Source organism: Salvelinus namaycush, chromosome 29 (genome assembly GCF_016432855.1).
Source record: "Salvelinus namaycush isolate Seneca chromosome 29, SaNama_1.0, whole genome shotgun sequence".
NCBI lineage: Eukaryota > Metazoa > Chordata > Actinopteri > Salmoniformes > Salmonidae > Salvelinus > Salvelinus namaycush.
The window spans coordinates 26160690-26178998 of record NC_052335.1 but is presented as its reverse complement, the minus strand read 5'-3'; the positions used below and the strand labels follow the sequence as shown (position 1 = coordinate 26178998).

At 40.9% G+C, this 18309-nt stretch overlaps 2 protein-coding genes and 1 long non-coding RNA gene across 8 annotated transcripts in view; 1 reads left to right on the top strand and 2 right to left on the bottom strand.

The window, feature by feature from the left end:
* The window catches only part of LOC120024098 (sorting nexin-14-like), a 22523-nt gene extending 21930 nt beyond the window's left edge, over positions 1 to 593 (bottom strand). For 2 of the 3 annotated variants that reach the window (XM_038968231.1, XM_038968232.1), the window contains exons 1-2: positions 404 to 593; positions 77 to 227 (exon numbers count right to left, since the gene is read on the bottom strand). In XM_038968231.1, the coding sequence (XP_038824159.1) occupies positions 77 to 213 (137 nt within the window). In that variant the 5' untranslated portion in view covers positions 214 to 227; positions 404 to 593. The remainder of the gene's footprint in view (positions 1 to 76; positions 228 to 403) is intronic. The other variant, XM_038968233.1, reaches the window with a different exon arrangement.
* LOC120024100 overlaps positions 1 to 18309 on the top strand; it is an 18557-nt gene extending 248 nt beyond the window's left edge. The window contains exons 1-4 of one of the 2 annotated variants that reach the window (XR_005472808.1): positions 408 to 479; positions 3023 to 3127; positions 7166 to 7246; positions 18259 to 18309. This is a non-coding gene — a long non-coding RNA (uncharacterized LOC120024100). Of the gene's footprint in view, positions 1 to 407; positions 480 to 3022; positions 3128 to 7165; positions 7247 to 18258 lie in introns of those variants that run through there. The other variant, XR_005472807.1, reaches the window with a different exon arrangement.
* Positions 2313 to 12764, bottom strand: LOC120024099 (heterogeneous nuclear ribonucleoprotein Q-like). 3 transcript variants are annotated; one of them, XM_038968237.1, is made up of 12 exons: positions 12629 to 12764; positions 11724 to 11901; positions 8940 to 9058; positions 8741 to 8848; positions 8335 to 8448; positions 7872 to 8048; positions 6478 to 6613; positions 6104 to 6309; positions 5539 to 5688; positions 5311 to 5432; positions 4611 to 5134; positions 2313 to 3188 (listed from the first exon to the last, which is right to left on the bottom strand). In XM_038968237.1, the coding sequence occupies exons 1-12, from the start codon at positions 12629 to 12631 to the stop codon at positions 3160 to 3162; spliced, it is 1866 nt and encodes a 621-aa protein (XP_038824165.1). In that variant the 5' UTR covers positions 12632 to 12764; the 3' UTR covers positions 2313 to 3159. The 3 variants fall into 3 exon arrangements, with proteins under 3 accessions (XP_038824165.1, XP_038824167.1, XP_038824164.1); XM_038968239.1 differs by having other exon boundaries at positions 2313 to 3185; XM_038968236.1 differs by lacking the exon at positions 2313 to 3188 and having other exon boundaries at positions 3985 to 5134.

Below are 18309 nucleotides of genomic sequence, written 5' to 3'. Positions count from 1 at the left end.
ATTACATGAGCATAAGGTATAACATTTGTCATTTATTCAAAAATAGACATCCACCTCGTTTGTCCACAAAACCTACCTATTAAGAAGTATAGTTAATGACAGCATGAAAACCAAAAGAAAGCAAAAGACAGGATATTGACGTCCAACTTCCCTCAAGACATCAATTTGCAGTCCTTGCTTCAGGCTCTCCAGATAAACTCGAATACATTCCATTTTACAAATGGGGTCTGTTGAAGATGTGAACATTTTATTTACTCACGCTAGCTTGAAAGATGTAGCTAGCAAGTTAGTTACATGGATAGCCTACTAATTTGAAGTAATACCAGTATAAAGTAACAGCACCCCAGCTACAATTTACTTAAATTATCAAGGGGCACGCGACATTAACTAGCTGGCTACTTACAAATGAGTAATCCAGGCAGCTAGTTCTACTTCAGACAGCGAACCATGTTGTACTTTTGTGTCAGTTTCAGATAGAAGTAAGTATAGCTAACTATGTCTTCATTTTAATTGTAGCTAGCTGGCGTTGTTATTTCCTATGCCAGAAAGTGTTGTTTATTTCCTTGACAGATCGACTGTTTCCTTAATCCTACTGTCGTCACTTCCGGCTCTAATCCTCGCCACTAGTAGAAAGGCCCAGCAGGCAGGGATCGGAGATGCGAATGGGAAATCTTTAGTACCAGTAGACTTTAGTTGTATTAGCGTTCATATTTTCTGTAACGTTAGTTAATAATCCCCTTATTGATAGTGGAAATTCTGGCATTTCCAATTAAACTCGTAGTTTTGATAGTGACATGATCAGTAAACAAAATAAAATCTGTGACTATTGCTGTAAATTCCAGAAAAAGGGTAGTGAATGTAGTGTACTAATTCAACTCAAACATGCTGATTATCAGTCTTTTCACCAATTTCCATTACATCTATACACTTGTTAGATGGATATAGTCATACACATGTATATAGTAGCAAGAGCACTACAATAAAATCAAGACCTTTATTTTTTTTTTTTAAACAAGTTACGCTTCAATTTACAGTATAAAACAATTTATTTGCAAGACTGCAAAAAAAAAAAAAAACTTGTTAGCCAGCCAACAATATTTTAACACGGGTATTTTCAAAGGTTGTCTAATGATAAGACTTACTGAGGGAGTCAACTGTGTAAAAAACCTGATCAAGTTGTTCAGTATCCTTTATGCAAAAAAAAGAAGCTCCGCTACTAATCATATGTTCAACATGATGCAGATTGAAGACACTTGTCAAATGTGACAAAAAGGCAGCTGGTTGGATGTCTGATCAATGCTCACGTTGTACAACATGATTAGGCAAATATCTGTACACAAAGTAGATGGATGGCTTTCAAACATTAGTGTATGCAACCTAACAAAAGGGATGCGATTATATACAAAAGTTAGACTTCCTATCCCATCGAACAAAGAAAGGGACACTTTAAAGCTTGAAAAACATTGATGTTATTCTGGTGTTCAAGCTTTTACAAAAGTAACATTTTCCTAAACTATAATACAACCAGTAACTACATTATCTGAAGAAGCACACCGCAAATTCAGTTCAGCCTAGATGAAAGCAAGGCTTGTTCATTCAGGCTCATTACATGAGATTATTTAACATGCAGAGTTTGACTGTTCCCAGTGTCAGACAAATAGCACGCAGCACCTATAATAAAACTACATGTGCTCTGCTGTTGCCCTTGTGCATATTTAGTAGGGCCGGGACGATACCAGTATCGCGATACTGATACTCGTATTGTGGCAAGAAAACAAAACCCTAATGTTGGAAACAAACATTATGGTGTCATCCAGAGTCACATGTACATTTACTTTCCAAGCTATAGCACACAATACTTTACATACAGTAGATGTTTTAAGTAACAAAGAGTTGTCTGCTTCGTGTTGTCATTTTTGCCATGGAAAAAAATTGTGCGATACTGGTACCTTCACAGTCCTAATTTTTAGTGGGTGAACAAGCCCTTCTTTCATCAATGAAGTTTTCCTATTTACAGTACAAACAGGGCAGTTGAATCCTCTGTACGGAGGTAGTTAACCAGTGGTGTAAAGTACTTAAGTAGTACTTCAAAGTATTTTTACTTAAGTCGATTTTTTGCTTATCTGTACTTTACTATTTTTGACAACTTTTACTTCACTACATTCCCTAAATAAAATAATGTACTTTTTTACTCCACACATTTTCCCTGACACCCAAAACCATTTTGAATGCTTAGCAGGACAGGAAAATGGTCCAATTCACACTTATCAAGAGAACATCCCTGGTCATCCCTACTGCCGCTGATCTGGCGGAATCACTAAACACAAATGCTTCGTTTGTAAATTATGTCAGTGTTGGAGTGTGTTCCTGGCTATCCGTAAATAAATAAAAATACAAGAATATGGTGCCGTGTGGCTTGCTTAATAAGGAATTTGAAATGTATACTTTTGATACTTAAATTACATTTACTTTTGATAAATAAGCATATTTAAAACCAAATACTTACTTTTACTCAAGTAGTATTTTACTGGGTGACTCACTTTTATTTGAGTCATTTTCTAATTAACATATCTTTACTTTTACTCAAGTATGACAATTCAGTACATTTTTTCACCACTGTAGTTAACCAACTCTTTAAAATAAATTCTGAAAATAACCACCTTCCTGGAATGCCTGACTATTTATGCCAGGGGGTTACGCCTGAAAACATTATCTTAAAACCAATCCAAAAAACCTCCTGAACTATCAAAACAGGATTAAAACATGTCTATTCCAGCATAAAGCTGCATTAACCACACAACTGTACATTAGCATCAAGCTCCTCTGAGCCACTTCAAACTTAGACAAAGTGCAAAAGACATAATTACATTTCATTTCAGGATGAAGAGTCCCCTGGGAAATCTCAACATCTTCAGTCATTTAAAATGGCATATTCTTTGGGGATATGGGGGAAGGTGACAGGTTAATATAAAAAAGTCCAAGCAAGTGATTTGAGTTCTCTTTTGATCATCTTCTCCTGTAGCAGTTCTGGGAGATATGCTGCTTTAAGGCTGGAATATCATTGGACCATTGAGTTGACCTTACCATCACTTCCATTGGCAGCTTCCTGGTGTAACCCCCACATACAGTAAGTAGCAGGTCAGTCTTCATAGTTACAGGTCAGGATCGGCCTCGACCTCTTTTCCCTGCTAGTCAGGTAACAAAAGGATGCAATTAGAAGATAGACCACAACAGAAGACCACATAACATCTACACACATGTAACTACAGAAAATGGGCTACTGCACATTAAAGACAAAAACTCTTGTTATCATTCATCGACTTCCACACCTTTCAACGTCACATGCAACAAGTCTATGCCTTTAGGAAAAGGTCAAGCAGAACAGTGGCTTTGCTGTGTTCTTTAAAAGGAGACAAGTTAAGTAGTTGGGATGTGGAAAGATTAGGGGTTATGGCCAAACTACAAGCTCTACAGACAGACAGTCCATGCATGACAATTATTTCCCACCATTACTCAATTAGGAATTTGAGAAACATGCAAGATCAGTGTTAAGGCTACCAATGACTATATAGATCTTCCTAAGACACGAAAAGCTTCACAAATTGTGCTTTCTTAATAGCCGAAGGTACAGATTTGAAGTGGCCACCAGAGAAAGATTTCACACTTGTTTTCAGGGCATGTCTTTAATGAAAATCCATTTAAATTTCGGCTACAAAAAAAAGTTAAATCAAATTGACAATGTTTGAGATATGGCGTTTCATTTTTTTTTTATGCTCTAATGGGGTATGTCTCTACACATACGTAACACTTGAATTGTGGAAAGATGCCGACTGCTGAACTAGGTGATAAATTTGATGGCATGCAAAAGTGACGTTGCAGTATGTGGCTAACATAGGCAAACCTTTAGTCCTTCTCTTCCACAAGGAGCCTTAAATTTGAAGGCAATTTAAAGAGAGAATTTGCCGAAACATGAATTTGCAACACAATTTGAAGTTTTGTACACTTGTGTGTGTATGTTTATTAAAGCAGACAAACAGCAAAGAATACAAGCCAAAATGTAAAGGCAAAAAATAGGACTAGTCCCTTTTTTTTTTTTTTAACAAGACAAGCTATTTCCTAGAATTACCTTGTGTAACATACAAATTGTAATTTCATTTGTTTTAAAAAGCGAGGCTTCATATTTAAGAGACATAAGCGTTGTTGCTGTTAGCTACTTAAGACATGGAGATCAGAATTGCTAAAAACATACATAATACTACTATAGCCAAATAGAGAGCTGGAGCACATGACTGCAAATTTAAAATGTCAAAACATTATGGAAATCACAATCAACTTTATAAAAAATGTACCAGTTCGCCAGAAGCAGGTGGGATTGTATCTACGGTTCAAATCCAAGCGGATTATTATATACAAGACAAAACTTGCCAGATGTTACCAAATTGGAAAAAATGGAGGTGACCGTATGGATTTACGACTAATCAGATCAAGCCTCTAAAAAAAAGGATTTGAAATCATAGCCCTAAAGTTCTACTTCCACTGTTGCCCAAAAGAATCCTGATAAAACTCCTGGTTGTCAGATTTGTAACCATAGTTACCAGAACGATCACCACCTTGGAGCGGTTGCTGAGCAATGGGTTGAGAGCCCCAGTTCTGATTATTGGTCTGGCGCCGCTTGGAATCTGGCTGGTTGTACCCATCAGCTTTGCGCTTTCCTCCTACATTTCCACCGCGGCCACCCCTTGCACCACGTACCCCGCCGCGGCCTCTCTGCTGCACACCTCCTCTGGCACCTCGTACACCTCCTCTGCTTGATCCTGGACCACCACGCGGTGAGAAGCCACCTCTGCCCCTGAAAGCGCCTGCACCGCCTCGGCCTCTGGCTGGAGATGGCCCCCAGGCACTTCTGCCCCCTCTTCCTCGAGCGGGAGCCTGATAGTCATCATAGCCGTAGTAGGGGTCCTCGTATCCGTCACGGTAATTGTGGTAGTCATAACCATAATAATCGTAGTAATCCTCGTAGCCATAATAGTCAGGGGGGTAAGCATACCCTCCCCTACCACCACCTCTACTCCTTCCGCCTCTTGTGGGAGGGGGCAACTGAGGGGGGCCGTAGTTGTAATAATAATCATCATACCTATGTGGGAAAGACAAGCAGAACAATGCAAAAATGTTCAAGGCACTATACACATATGGACTCATTACTGTTCTTATGGGATTAGAACTTAGAATTGGTCATGCAACTATTTCAATTTGGGCTTTGAAAAGTGGAGCCTTTTGTAAAGAGGTGTAACATTTGGGAAGACTTCTTACATGTTTGTTTTGGCTGCTTGTCTCTGAGCTTTGCGTTCTTTCCTCTTCTGATCAGGGGGCTTTGCAAAGACTATGTCAATGTGCTCTCCCTCTAAATCTTTGCCATTCATTTCAGCCAATGCCTGTGGAGATGGTGGCAAACTACAGTCATCATACAATTACACACCTATGCACCGTCATGTACTTACAGCAGTGTATTCTCATTATATTATCACTCAACGGCAGTACCTTGACTGCACTGTCTCTCTCATCAAAGTGAATGAACGCGTAATCTTTCAGCTTTTTCACTCGCTCCAGTCTACCAAACTGGCCGAAGGATTTTTCCAGTATTTCTTCCGTAACACTGTTCGCAAGGTTTCGAACAAACAAAACTTTGACCTGTGGATTGAAATGCATGAAAGGAAACGTGTTATGAATTACATGGTTTCCACAAAGACGTCAGTGTGATCTAAACCCAGTTAAAGACTAGCTGTTGTATTTTGTTAAATGCAAGACTTGAGGTTGATCAATTTTCAACTGCAAGCCTATGAAGCAAGACTTCAGGTGGGAAACCAATCAATGTACATCCCCTGTCCTTCAACAGAGGGATTTTTATACCCGAGATAAAGTTAAATAGGCAACATTCAGAAACCCTGGCGTCGCCCCATATGACACCCTATATAGTGCACAACTTCTGCGCAGGTCCAATGGCCCCTAGTCAAAAGTAGTGCACTATATAAGGAATAGGGTATCATTAGGGATACACCCTCATTTATCCAGTGTTTCATCACTTTGTAATAATCAGATCACCTACCTTGGCCATGACCTCCGAATCGGGTTCCTCGATGGGGTCTGCCCATTCCACAGTAACCACGTTCCCCCAGACTTTCACCTTGCCACTCATCAGCCTGCGTCTGGCCTGAGCAGCAGTTTTGTGGTCCTCGTATTCCAAAAAGCAAAAACCTCTGTTCTTCTTTTTGTCATCCGGCTGATGGTACAGTATGACATCATTAAGACCCTCTGTTGGAAAAAGAAAAAGTCAGTTCAGGTTTGAAATGCATTAAATATCACATTCTCATAGCTAAAGCAAATCTGCTCTTGATGTAGTTAGCTACAACCAGAAGACATGTCATTAATTTAATAAAATGAAGAGCCCTAATCTCACCCATCAGCAAAGATGTTTCTTACCTGTGACTTTAGCAAACTCCTCAACCATCTGCTCTTTCGTTTTACTCTTGGGGATGGAGCCGACGAACAGCCTGTTATTGGCAACAGATATACACACTCCAATGTGCTTGCCGGGGCGTATTTCATGATTATTACACTACGGAAAGAGAGGAACTCGTCAACCAGGGTGACAAGCATAAATATGAAACCACCATGGCACAGAAAGTTCATATTTTCAAATTGATTAAACCGATGAAGCCTGAAAACAAATTTGAGGAATACCATAGAGCAAGGTTCTCCAACCTTTTCTAGCATGAGCTACTTAAAATAAAAATTGTGGCTTTTAAATAGGCACATTTTCCACCCTCCCCCGCAACTCTTCCCAAGGTCCTTACTGTACAAGAGAAAGTAGTGCACTGCGTTTTCGGTAAATATACCAGGTAAAATAATGGTTAATAAACAAAGGATTTTTTTCTCTCCAAATTATGTTGTATATTTCCCTAAATTATGTTCTCAATTAAAATTTTCCTGGTTTTAGATTTGTTTTGAAATCAAAAATGCAATTGTTCAAAAAAAAACTACGAAATTGGATGTTCTGAGTCCATGACAATGCTTAAATCACACCTGAAGACCATTTTTATAAGTCTGGAACAAAATGAAGCCATTTCGATTTTTTGTGTAATTCTACCTTTAATTGTGCATCTGGCAGGTGAGGAATGTGCCATCTGATGTGCCGGTCTAGCGATGGTTCTGTACTGCTGCTGCTCAAATTTCGTGGCAACGTTTCCAGGTAACAAATAATAGATACAAATAATATACTTCTGCCAGGTTAGCCTACTTTGCAGTTAACATTTAATTGAGACGGCTTTGGGGAAAGCATTTCTGTCAACCCACAAGACTTATCACATCAACTAGCTACACACGGAGCGATAGAAATACGTGCACCACACAGACAGGGGCAATATTGCTGCAAATTAACTGGCAGATTGTGTTAGATTTAGCTTTTTAAGCCAATAGTGGCTAACCAGGGGTTGAGATAATGTCAATGTTGGGTTGATTAGATCGTAGCGGATACTGGTGAGATTTGTTTATCAGTTTGCAGTGGAACATATGGAAATTGCATGTACTTTCAGAATTGTTTGGCGAGCTACTCATATGTGGGCTGCGAGTTACTGGTAGGTCGCGATCGACCTGTTGGAGATCCCTGCTGTAGAGGATGCCATAACTGGAGTGTCAAGGTTAGGGTTGCAAAATTCCCCGGTATTCCTGAAATCCCAGTTGGAGGATTCCTGGAATCAGGAGCAAATAATTATGAAATGCAGAATCCTACAAATCAGGATTTCTGGAGAACCAGGGAATTTATTGAAAGTTCCTGGAATTTTGCAACCCTCGTCAAGGCACGAAGACACACTCACCAGGTTTACTGCCTCTGAGGCAGCCTCTTTAGTGCAGAAAGTGACAAAGGCGTACCCCCTGTTCAGGCCACTAAGGGGATCCATCATTAGACGTAGATCCCAGATAGGTCCCGCCTTCTCAAAGAGCGGCACCAGCTCGTCCTCAAACAAGTCTCGAGGAATTTTCCCAACAAATATCTGGAAAGGGAAGGAACATGTCATGAAGAAACATCTGCGAGCAGATGCGAAAGTGCTCGGTTCTGGAAATGAATACACAAAATATTTATGGAACTTAAAAGGCACGAGATAGGTTCTTTTTTTATTATTACACTTTAGTGTTTTAAGTTTAAGCCCAGTCAGATCTTAGCAGTAAGCTCTCAGTCTCTCCAGAACTACAAATGTCATCATTAGGACAAACAGCAATTTGTAGATGTTTGATGGTCTCATTCATGTGCGTCTGTTCACTGAAAGGTAAAGACCTTACCTCTGTTCCAATAGTGGGTTGAGCACCTGAATACACAGACTCTGGAGGGGGGCCTCCATACTTGCGCTGACCCGTTGTCACATCAAGTGTATAGCTGGTTCTATCAAGCAGAGCCTGACATAATCAAAATAAATAGATTAAATGTTGCAACTACACAAAAACAATGCTTGATTGTCACAAATAACCAAAATATTCAGCTATGCAAAAAAAATCTATGATCACAGCCTAAATTGACAGACTTTATGAACCTTGGTATAATACTCTGACAAGCTAAGTGGAGTCTAGATCAAGTCTGCCAACAAATGCCCAACTATTACAATATGCCAAGGCAGTGGGAAGAGATTGGAACAGAAATATTTCATTTCTACAAAGAGCATGGAAAGTAAACTTCCTGGTATTGACATACCTTTATTTTTGCCTCATCTGGTCCCTTTGTGGAATCTGAAACTTTGGTCCCTTGCTTCTCCCTCTGTCTGTAAGTCTTCATTACTCCACAGAGAAATGCACTTTTGTTCTGCATGGGAAAATTTTAGCTTTTAGGTCCTCCCAGCGTTTCACTAACTCAGAAAATCATCCTCAACCAAGAGTAATGCTGCCCCACTTACTTGCACGTGCGACAGATCACTTTCCTTAAACTGAAGCAGGACTTGCAGAGCACCTTCTTCATTAAATTCTTTCAACGCTTCAATAGCCCTTTCATCTAGGTCACTGTGTGCTACCAGTCCTGTAGATGAGACATTCCAAATATAACCATTTTGTTCACCAAAGACATCACAATAAGACATGGCATTATGTCCAATCAAATCTTAGCGGTAAAACATCACAGCAACGTTGAGTTGCTCCAGGATTTGAGTAATAGATATCATGTGAACAATCAACACAAAGTAGTCAATATTGCTAGAAAAAGTTGGGTTAGTAGTGAAAACATGAACAAGGATAACAGAAACATAAGGAAATTAACAAAAATGCAGCTTATCAAAAGAGGTGAAGAATATCTCACTATCTGCACTAGAGGTCGACCGATTAATCGGAATGGCCGATTAATTAGGGCCGATTTCAAGTCTTCATAACAATCGGAAATCTGTATTTTTTTAACACCTTTATTTAACTAGGCAAGTCAGTTAAGAACACATTCTTATTTTCAATGACGGCCTAGGAACGGTGGGTTAACTGCCTTGTTCAGGGGCAGAACGACAGATTTTTACCTTGTCAGCTCAGGGATTCAATTTTGCAACCTTACAGTTAACTAGTCCAACGCTCTAACCACCTGCCTTACATTGCACTCCACGAGGAGCCTGCCTGTTACGCAAATGCAGTAAGAAGCAAAGGTAAGTTGCTAGCTAGCATTAAACTTACCTTATAAAAAACAATCAATCATAATCACTAGTTAACTACACATGGTTGATGATATTACTAGTTTATCTAGCGTGTCCTGCGTTGCATATAATCGATGCGGTGCGCATTCACGAAAAAGGGCTGTCGTTGCTCCAACGTGTACCTAACCATAAACATCAATGCCTTTCTTAAAATCAATACACAAGTATATATTTTTAAACCTGCATATTTAGTTAATATTGCCTGCTAACATGAATTTATTTTAACTAGGGAAATTGTGTCACTTCTCTTGCAACAGAGTCAGGGTATATGCAGCAGTTTGGGCCACCTGGCTCATTGCGAACTGTGTGAAGACTATTTCTTCCTAACAAAGACAGCCAACTTCGCCAAACGGAGGATGATTTAACAAAAGCGCAGTCGCGAAAAAAGCACAATCGTTGCACAACGGTACCTAACCTTAAACATCAATGCCTTTCTTAAAATCAATACACAGAAGTATATATTTTTAAACCTGCATGTTTAGCTAAAAGAAATCCAGGTTAGCAGGCAATATTAACCAGGTGAAATTCGGTCACTTCTCTTGCGTTCATTGCACGCAGAGTCAGGGTATATGCAACAGTTTGGGCCGCCTGGCTCTTTGCGAACTAATTTGCCAGAATTTTACGTAATTATGACATAACATTGAAGGTTGTGCAATGTAACAGGAATATTTAGACTTATGGATGCCACCCGTTAGATAAAATACAGAACGGTTCCGTATTTCACTGAAAGAATAAACGTTTTGTTTTCGAGAAGATAGTTTCCAGATTCGACCATATTAATGACCTAATGCTCGTATTTCTGTGTGTTATGTTATAATTAAGTCTATGATTTGATAGAGCAGTCTGACTGAGCGATGGTAGGCACCAGCAGGCTCGTAAGCATTCATTCAAACAGCACTTTTGTGCATTTTGCCAGCAGCTATTGCGCTGTTTATGACTTCAAGCCTATCAACTCCCGAGATTAGGCTGGTGTAACCGATGTGAAATGGCTAGCTAGTTAATAGCGTGGGGTGCACGTTAATAGCGTTTCAAAGTCACTCGCTCTGAGACTTGGGAGTAGTTGTTCCCCTTGCTCTGCATGGGTAACGCTGCTTCGAGGCCTATAAGAACATCCAATAGTCAAAGGTATATGAAATACAAATCGTATAGAGAAATAGTCCTATAATAACTACAACCTTAAACTTATTACCTGGGAATATTGAACTCATGTTAAAAGGAACCACCAGCGTTCATATGTTCTCATGTTCTGAGCAAGGAACTTAAACTTTAGCTTTCTTACATGGCACATATTGCACTTTTACTTTCTTCTCCAACACTTTGTTTTTGCATTATTTAAACCAAATAGAACATGTTTCATTATTTATTTGACGCTAAAATGATTTTATTGATGTATTATATTAAGTTAAAATAAGAATTAATTCAGTATTGTTGTAATTGTCATTATTACAAATAAATAAATAAAAATCTGCAGATTAATCGGTATCTGCCTTTTTTGGTCCTCCAATAATCGGTCGACCTCTAATCTGCACCCACAAGCAAGTATCACACTGTAAAACCCAGGTCAGTCAGCTGTACTTGTACAAGTAAATACAGATGTATTAAGAGCCCTGTTATGCTTTTCTTTATATTATAATTAGCATGTCCACATTGTGCTTCTGGGGGACATCACTTGTCCCAGTCCAGGCAGCTGGTGCCATTGTTCCTGCATATGCCATGGCCCCAGATTCCCCCTGAGACCATATCAAGACAACCCTCCCCCATCCACTCCAGTTTCTCAGGTTCAAAATGTATACTAAACCACAATAGGCTTCCATCCATATTAAGCAACAGCTTCTCTACTCTGTCCAAACACAATTCATTAAAATTCCCACTCAGTTTTACAGCTTTTTGGTATGGTGAGGATAGCTTTGTTTGTATCCATTTTGTAAAGAAATCAGACAAAGTTTCTGTGGTAAATACAAACTGTTAATAGATAGAAATAAAAAGGCAAACAATTACGGTAGTTGCGCTCACCTGCTACGTAAATTGCATCTAATTTTTCAGCAATTTTCTGTGGTAAACCAACGTCTAATAAAGTCTGGAAATGGTCTGAATGTTTAACTTCTGCAGCAGTTGTGTCCACTGTAGTTGTGTCCATTGGTTCTTCTGTACCATTTCCATTTACTTGATCAGTCACCATGTCTCCAGACATCTGTGTAATGCAATGAGTCAAATAAATTAGACGGGGAAATGTAGTATAACAACAACCCTTTTATGATCATGCGAATCATTAAACTCCTGCAACGAAGAGAAATATTTTACGATGGTCTTGTTTTAAGCAAACAGTGCCTTAAAAAATAATTAAGTCCAGAGGTACCAGACTTTATACTGAACTTCGGAAATTAAGATAACCGTTAAATATAACTAACGTTAGCTACAGTAAGTAGCTGACATTTGGATGCGTTTTTGGACTCATTTAGGAACCAGAAAACTAGCGTTACACGTGTTTTGTGCGCACTGACGGCACTGCTGTAGACTTGTTTAGCAATACATTGTGAAGTAACGTTAGCTAGTAAACTAATACCACAGATATAACTAAACCTCATTGTTCTACAATTAACGTATTTGCTAATACATTAGCTAATGTTCACCCCTTCAGGAATTTGTCTGAAATATTTGCCCCCTGTTCGCTAGTAACATTAGTGAAACTGCCATAGCTAGCTACTCGGTGGCCCCGGCCTGGTGTCCAGCCGCCAAATAACTAGCTAGTTAGCTATCTAGCTAACGACATTAGCTCTGGAATCCATTTTCAAAATGCCGGGTAGGAGTAGCTAGTTAGCTAACGTTAACCACGTTACACATTGTTTGAAAACACTGCAAGAACAAACATCTTCACCTATCCCTAGCTTGACTAGTTGGCACGTCATGCAAATATTTACCATTTGATAGTTCACTAAGGTGCACGGTGCTGATTTTGTCTGATTTCAGGGTGTTACAAAAAAAAAGAAAAAAAATCTACGATTCCCGACGTAGGTCGGGTTTTCACTCCTGTCCCGATAATGTAAAATGGCGGCTAGTTGACGCCGCGAGTGCTTCTACATCTATGGGGTTTCTGCAGCTGCAAACCACGGGCTGGTGCATTTTGACGATGTAGAGTAGACTCGAAAAGGGAGAGGGCCAACTCGGTGGAAAATCTGTCTCCCTCCAGCAGATGGCGATTTGTCGTTCTTTCGCCAACCAAAGCGAGGAGTTTTTGTATGGTCAGTAAGTGTCGAAATTGGTCAACAAGCAAATTAATGGCTTATTTGTAACGTGAAGTTTACTTGATCGAATATACGTTTTGTAATGTTTAAGTTCTTACGAGTGTACTGATATACACTATATATGCAAAAGTAGGACACCCCTTCAAATTAGTGGATTCTGCTTTTTCAATCACACCCATTGATGATAGGCGTATAAAATCGAGCACATAGCCATGCAATCTCCATAGACAAACACTGGCAGTAGAATGGCCTTACTAAAGAGCTCAGTGTCTTTCAACGTGGTACTGTCATAGGATGCCACCTTTTCAAGAAGTCAGCTGGTCAAATTTCTGCTCTGGTCAACTGTAAGTGTTGTTATTGTGAAGTGAAAACCTTTAGGAGCAACAACGGCTCAGCCGCAAAGTGGTAGGCCACACAAGCTCACAGAACGTGTGCTGAAGGCGTAATGTGTAAAAATTGTCTGTCCTCGGTTGCAACAGTCACTACAGAGTTCCAAAGTGCCTCTGGAAGCAACGTCAGCACAAGAACTGTTTGTAGGGAGATGCATGAAAGGGGTTTCATTTTTTACATTTACATTTTAGTCATTTAGCAGACGCTCTTATCCAGAGCGACTTACAGTAGAGTGCATACATTTTTATTACATTTTTACATACTGTTTCCAGGGCCAAACAGCTGCACAAGCCTAAGATTACAATGTGCAATGCCAAGCGAAGGCTTGGGTGGTGTATAGTTTGCCACCATTGTACTGTGGAGCATTGGTAACACGTTCTCTGGAGTGATGAATCATGCTTCACCACCTGGGTTTGGTGGATGCCAGAAGAACACTACCTGCCCCAAACATAGTGACAACTGTAAAGTTTGGAGAAGGAACAATGGTCTGTGGCTGTTTTTCATGGTTTGGGCTAGGCCCCTTTGTTCCTGTGATGGGAAATTTTAACGCTACAGCATACAATGACATTCTAGACAATTCTGTGCTTCCAACTTTATGGCAACAGTTTGGGGAAGGCCCTTTCCTGTTTCAGCATGACAATGCCCCCGTGCACAAAGCAAGGTCCATACAGAAACAGTTAGTTGAGGTCGGTGTGGAAGAACTTGACTGGCCTGCACAGAGCCCTGACGTCAACCCCAACAAAGACCTTAGAATTGGAACACAGACTACGAGCCAGGCCTAATCGCCCAACATCAGTGCCCGACCTCACTAATGCTCTTGAGGCTGAATGGAAGCAAGTCCCCACAGCAATGTTCTAACATCTAGTGGAAAGCCTTCCCAGGCGAGTGGATGCTGTTATAGCAGCAAAGGGCTTATTAATGCCCATGATTTTGGAATGAAATGTTCGACGAGCAGGTGTCCACATACTTCAGCTAGAAAGATGTGTCGGCATCGAGTAATTGTCTCTGGCCCCCTCCCAGTTAGGGGGAGTGACGAGCTCTACAGCAGAGTGTCACAACTCAATCGCTGGTTGAAAACTGGTTGAAAACTGTTTTCTGCCCCTCCCAAAAGATAGAATTTGTAGATAATTGGCCCTCTTTCTGGGACTCACCCACAAACAGGATCAAGCCTGACCTGCTGAGGAGTGACGGACTCCATCCTAGCTGGAGGGGTGCTCTCATCTTATCTACCAACATAGACAGGGCTCTAACTCCACAATGAAATAGGGTGCAGGCCAGGCAGCAGGCTGTTAGCCAACCTGCCAGCTTAGTGGAGTCTGCCACTAGCATAGTCAGTGTAGTCAGCTCAGCCATCCCCATTGAGACTGTGTCTGTGCCTCGACCTAGGTTGGGCAAAACTAAACATGGCGGTGTTCGCCTTAGCAATCTCATTAGGATAAAGACCTCCTCCATTCCTGCCATTATTGAAAGAGATCGTGATACCTCACATCTCAAAATAGGGTTACTTAATGTTAGATCCCTCACTTCAAAGGCAGTTATAGTCAATGAACTAATCACTGATCACAATCTTGATGTGATTGGCCTGACTGAAACATGGCTTAAGCCTGATGAATTTACTGTGTTAAATGAGGCCTCACCTCCTGGTTACACTAGTGACCATATCCCCCGTGCATCCCGCAAAGGCGGAGGTGTTGCTAACATTTACGTTAGCAAATTTCAATTTACAAAAAAGAAAATGACGTTTTCGTCTTTTGAGCTTCTAGTCATGAAATCTATGCAGCCTACTCAATCACTTTTTATAGCTACTGTTTACAGGCCTCCTGGGCCATATACAGCGTTCCTCTCTGAGTTCCCTGAATTCCTATCGGACCTTGTAGTCATAGCAGATAATATTCTAATTTTTGGTGATTTTAATATTCATATGGAAAAGTCCACAGACCCACTCCAAAAGGCTTTCGGAGCCATCATCGACTCAGTGGGTTTTGTCCAACATGTCTCTGGACCTACTCACTGCCACAGTCATACTCTGGACCTAGTTTTGTCCCATGGAATAAATGTTGTAGATCTTAATGTTTTTCCTCATAATCCTGGACTATCGGACCACCATTTTATTACGTTTGAAATCGCAACAAATAATCTGCTCAGACTCCAACCAAGGAGCATCAAAAGTCGTGCTATAAATTCTCAGACAACACAAAAATTCCTTGATGCCCTTCCAGACTCCTTCTGCCTACCCAAGGACGTCAGAGGACAAAAATCAGTTAACCACCTAACTGAGGAACTCAATTTAACCTTGCGCAATACCCTAGATGCAGTTGCACCCCTAAAAACGAAAAACATTTGTCATAAGACACTAGCTCCCTGGTATACAGAAAATACCCGAGCTCTGAAGCAAGCTTCCTGAAAATTGGAACGGAAATGGCGCCACACCAAACTGGAAGTCTTCCGACTAGCTTGGAAAGACAGTACCGTGCAGTATCGAAGAGCCCTCGCTGCTGCTCGATCATCCTACTTTTCCAACTTAATTGAGGAAAATAAGAAAAATCCAAAATTTATTTTTGATACTGTTGCAAAGCTAACTAAAAAGCAGCATTCCCCAAGAGAGGATGGCTTTCACTTCAGCAGTAATAAATTCATGAACTTCTTTGAGGAAAAGATCATGATCATTAGAAAGCAAATTACGGACTCCTCTTTAAATCTGCGTATTCCTCCAGGGCTTAGCTGTCCTGGATCTGCACAGCTCTGCCAGGGCCTGGGATCGGGAGAGACACTTAAGTGTTTTAGTACTATATCTCTTGACACAATGATGAAAATAATCATGGCCTCTAAACCTTCAAGCTGCATACTGGATCCTATTCCTACTAAACTACTGAAAGAGCTGCTTCCTGTGCTTGGCCCTCCTATGTTGAACATAGTAAACGGCTCTCTATCCACCGGATGTGTACCAAACTCACTAAAAGTGGCAGTAATAAAGCCTCTCTTGAAAAAGCCAAACCTTGACCCGGAAAATATAAAAAACTATCGGCCTATATCGAATCTTCCATTCCTCTCAAAGATTTTAGAAAAAGCTGTTGCGCAGCAACTCACTGCCTTCCTGAAGACAAACAATGTATACGAAATTCTTCAGTCTGGTGTTAGACCCCATCATCGCACTGAGACTGCACTTGTGAAGGTGGTAAATTACCTTTTAATGGCGTCAGACGAGGCTCTGCATTTGTCCTCGTGCTACTAGACCTTAGTGCTGCCTTTGACACCATCGATCACCACATTCTTTTGGAGAGACTGGAAACCCAAATTGGTCTACACGGACAAGTTCTGGCCTGGTTTAGATCTTATCTGTCGGAAAGATATCAGTTTGTCTCTGTGAATGGTTTGTCCTCTGACAAATCAACTGTACATTTCGGTGTTCCTCAAGGTTCCGTTTTAGGACCACTATTGTTTTCACTATATATTTTACCTCTTGGGGATGTTATTCGAAAACATAATGTTAACTTTCACTGCTATGCGGATGACACACAGCTGTACATTTCAATGAAACATGGTGAAGCCCCAAAATTGCCCTCGCTAGAAGCCTGTGTTTCAGACATAAGGAAGTGGATGGCTGAAAACTTTCTACTTTTAAACTCGGACAAAACAGAGATGCTTGTTCTAGGTCCCAAGAAACAAAGAGATCTTCTGTTAAATCTGACAATTAATCTTGATGGTTGTAAAGTCGTCTCAAATAAAACTGTGAAGGACCTCGGCGTTACTCTTGACCCTGATCTCTCTTTTGACGAACATATCAAGACTGTTTCAAGGACAGCTTTTTTCCATCTACGTAACATTGCAAAAATCAGAAATTTTCTGTCCAAAAATGATGCAGAAAAATGAATCCATGCATTTGTTACTTCTAGGCTAGACTACTGCAATGCTCTACTTTCCGGCTACCCGGATAAAGCACTAAATAAACTTCAGTTAGTGCTAAATACGGCTGCTAGAATCCTGACTAGAACCAAGAAATTTGATCATATTACTCCAGTGCTAGCTTCCCTACACTGGCTTCTGATTTCAAGGTTTTACTGTTAACCTATAAAGCGTTACATGGGCTTGCTCCTACCTATCTTTCCGAGTTGGTCCTGCCGTACATACCTACACGTACGCTACGGTCACAAGACGCAGGCCTCCTAATTGTCCCTAGAATTTCTAAGCAAACAGCGGGAGGCAGGGCTTTCTCCTATAGATCTCCATTTTTATGGAATGGTCTGCCTACCCATGTGAGAGACGCAGACTCGGTCTCAACCTTTAAGTCTTTATTGAAGACTTATCTCTTCAGTAGGTCATATGATTGAGTGTAGTCTGGCCCAGGAGTGTGAAGGTGAACGGAAAGGCTCTGGAGCAACGAACCGCCCTTGCTGTCTCTGCCTGGCCGGTTCCCCTCCACTGGGATTCTCTACCTCTAACCCTATTACAGGGGCTGAGTCACTGGCTTACTGGTGCTCTTTCATGCCGTCCCTAGGAGGGGTGCGTCACTTGAGTGGGTTGAGTTACTGACGTGATCTTCCTGTCTGGGTTGGCGCCCCCCCTTGGTTTGTGCTGTGGTGGAGATCTTTGTGGGCTATACTCGGCCTTGTCTCAGGATTGTAAGTTGGTGGCTGAAGATATCCCTCTAGTGGTGCGGGGGCTGTGCTTTGGCAAAGTGGGTGGGGTTATATCCTTCCTGTTTTGCCCTGTCCGGGGGTATCATCGGATGGGGCCACAGTGTCTCCTGACCCCTCCTGTCTCAGCCTCCAGTATTTATGCTGCAGTAGTTTGTGTCGGGGGGCTAGGGCCAGTTGGTTATATCTGGAGTACTTCTCCTGTCTTATCCAGTGTCCTGTGTGAATTTAAGTATGCTCTCTCTAATTCTCTCCTTCTCTCTTTCTTTCTCTCTCTCGGAGGACCTGAGCCCTAGGACCATACGTCAGGACTACTGGGCATGATGACTCCTT

What these genes read in the sequence shown, in the direction of transcription:
- LOC120024099 (XM_038968236.1), bottom strand. An exon ending in AGATGCAATTTACGTAGCAG is followed by an intron (nt 9,059 to 11,723) that starts GTGAGCGCAACT and finishes TCTCATCTACAG; the next exon opens with GACTGGTAGCACACAGTGAC. An exon ending in ATTCGGAGGTCATGGCCAAG is followed by an intron (nt 5,689 to 6,103) that starts GTAGGTGATCTG and finishes TTCAATCCACAG; the next exon opens with GTCAAAGTTTTGTTTGTTCG.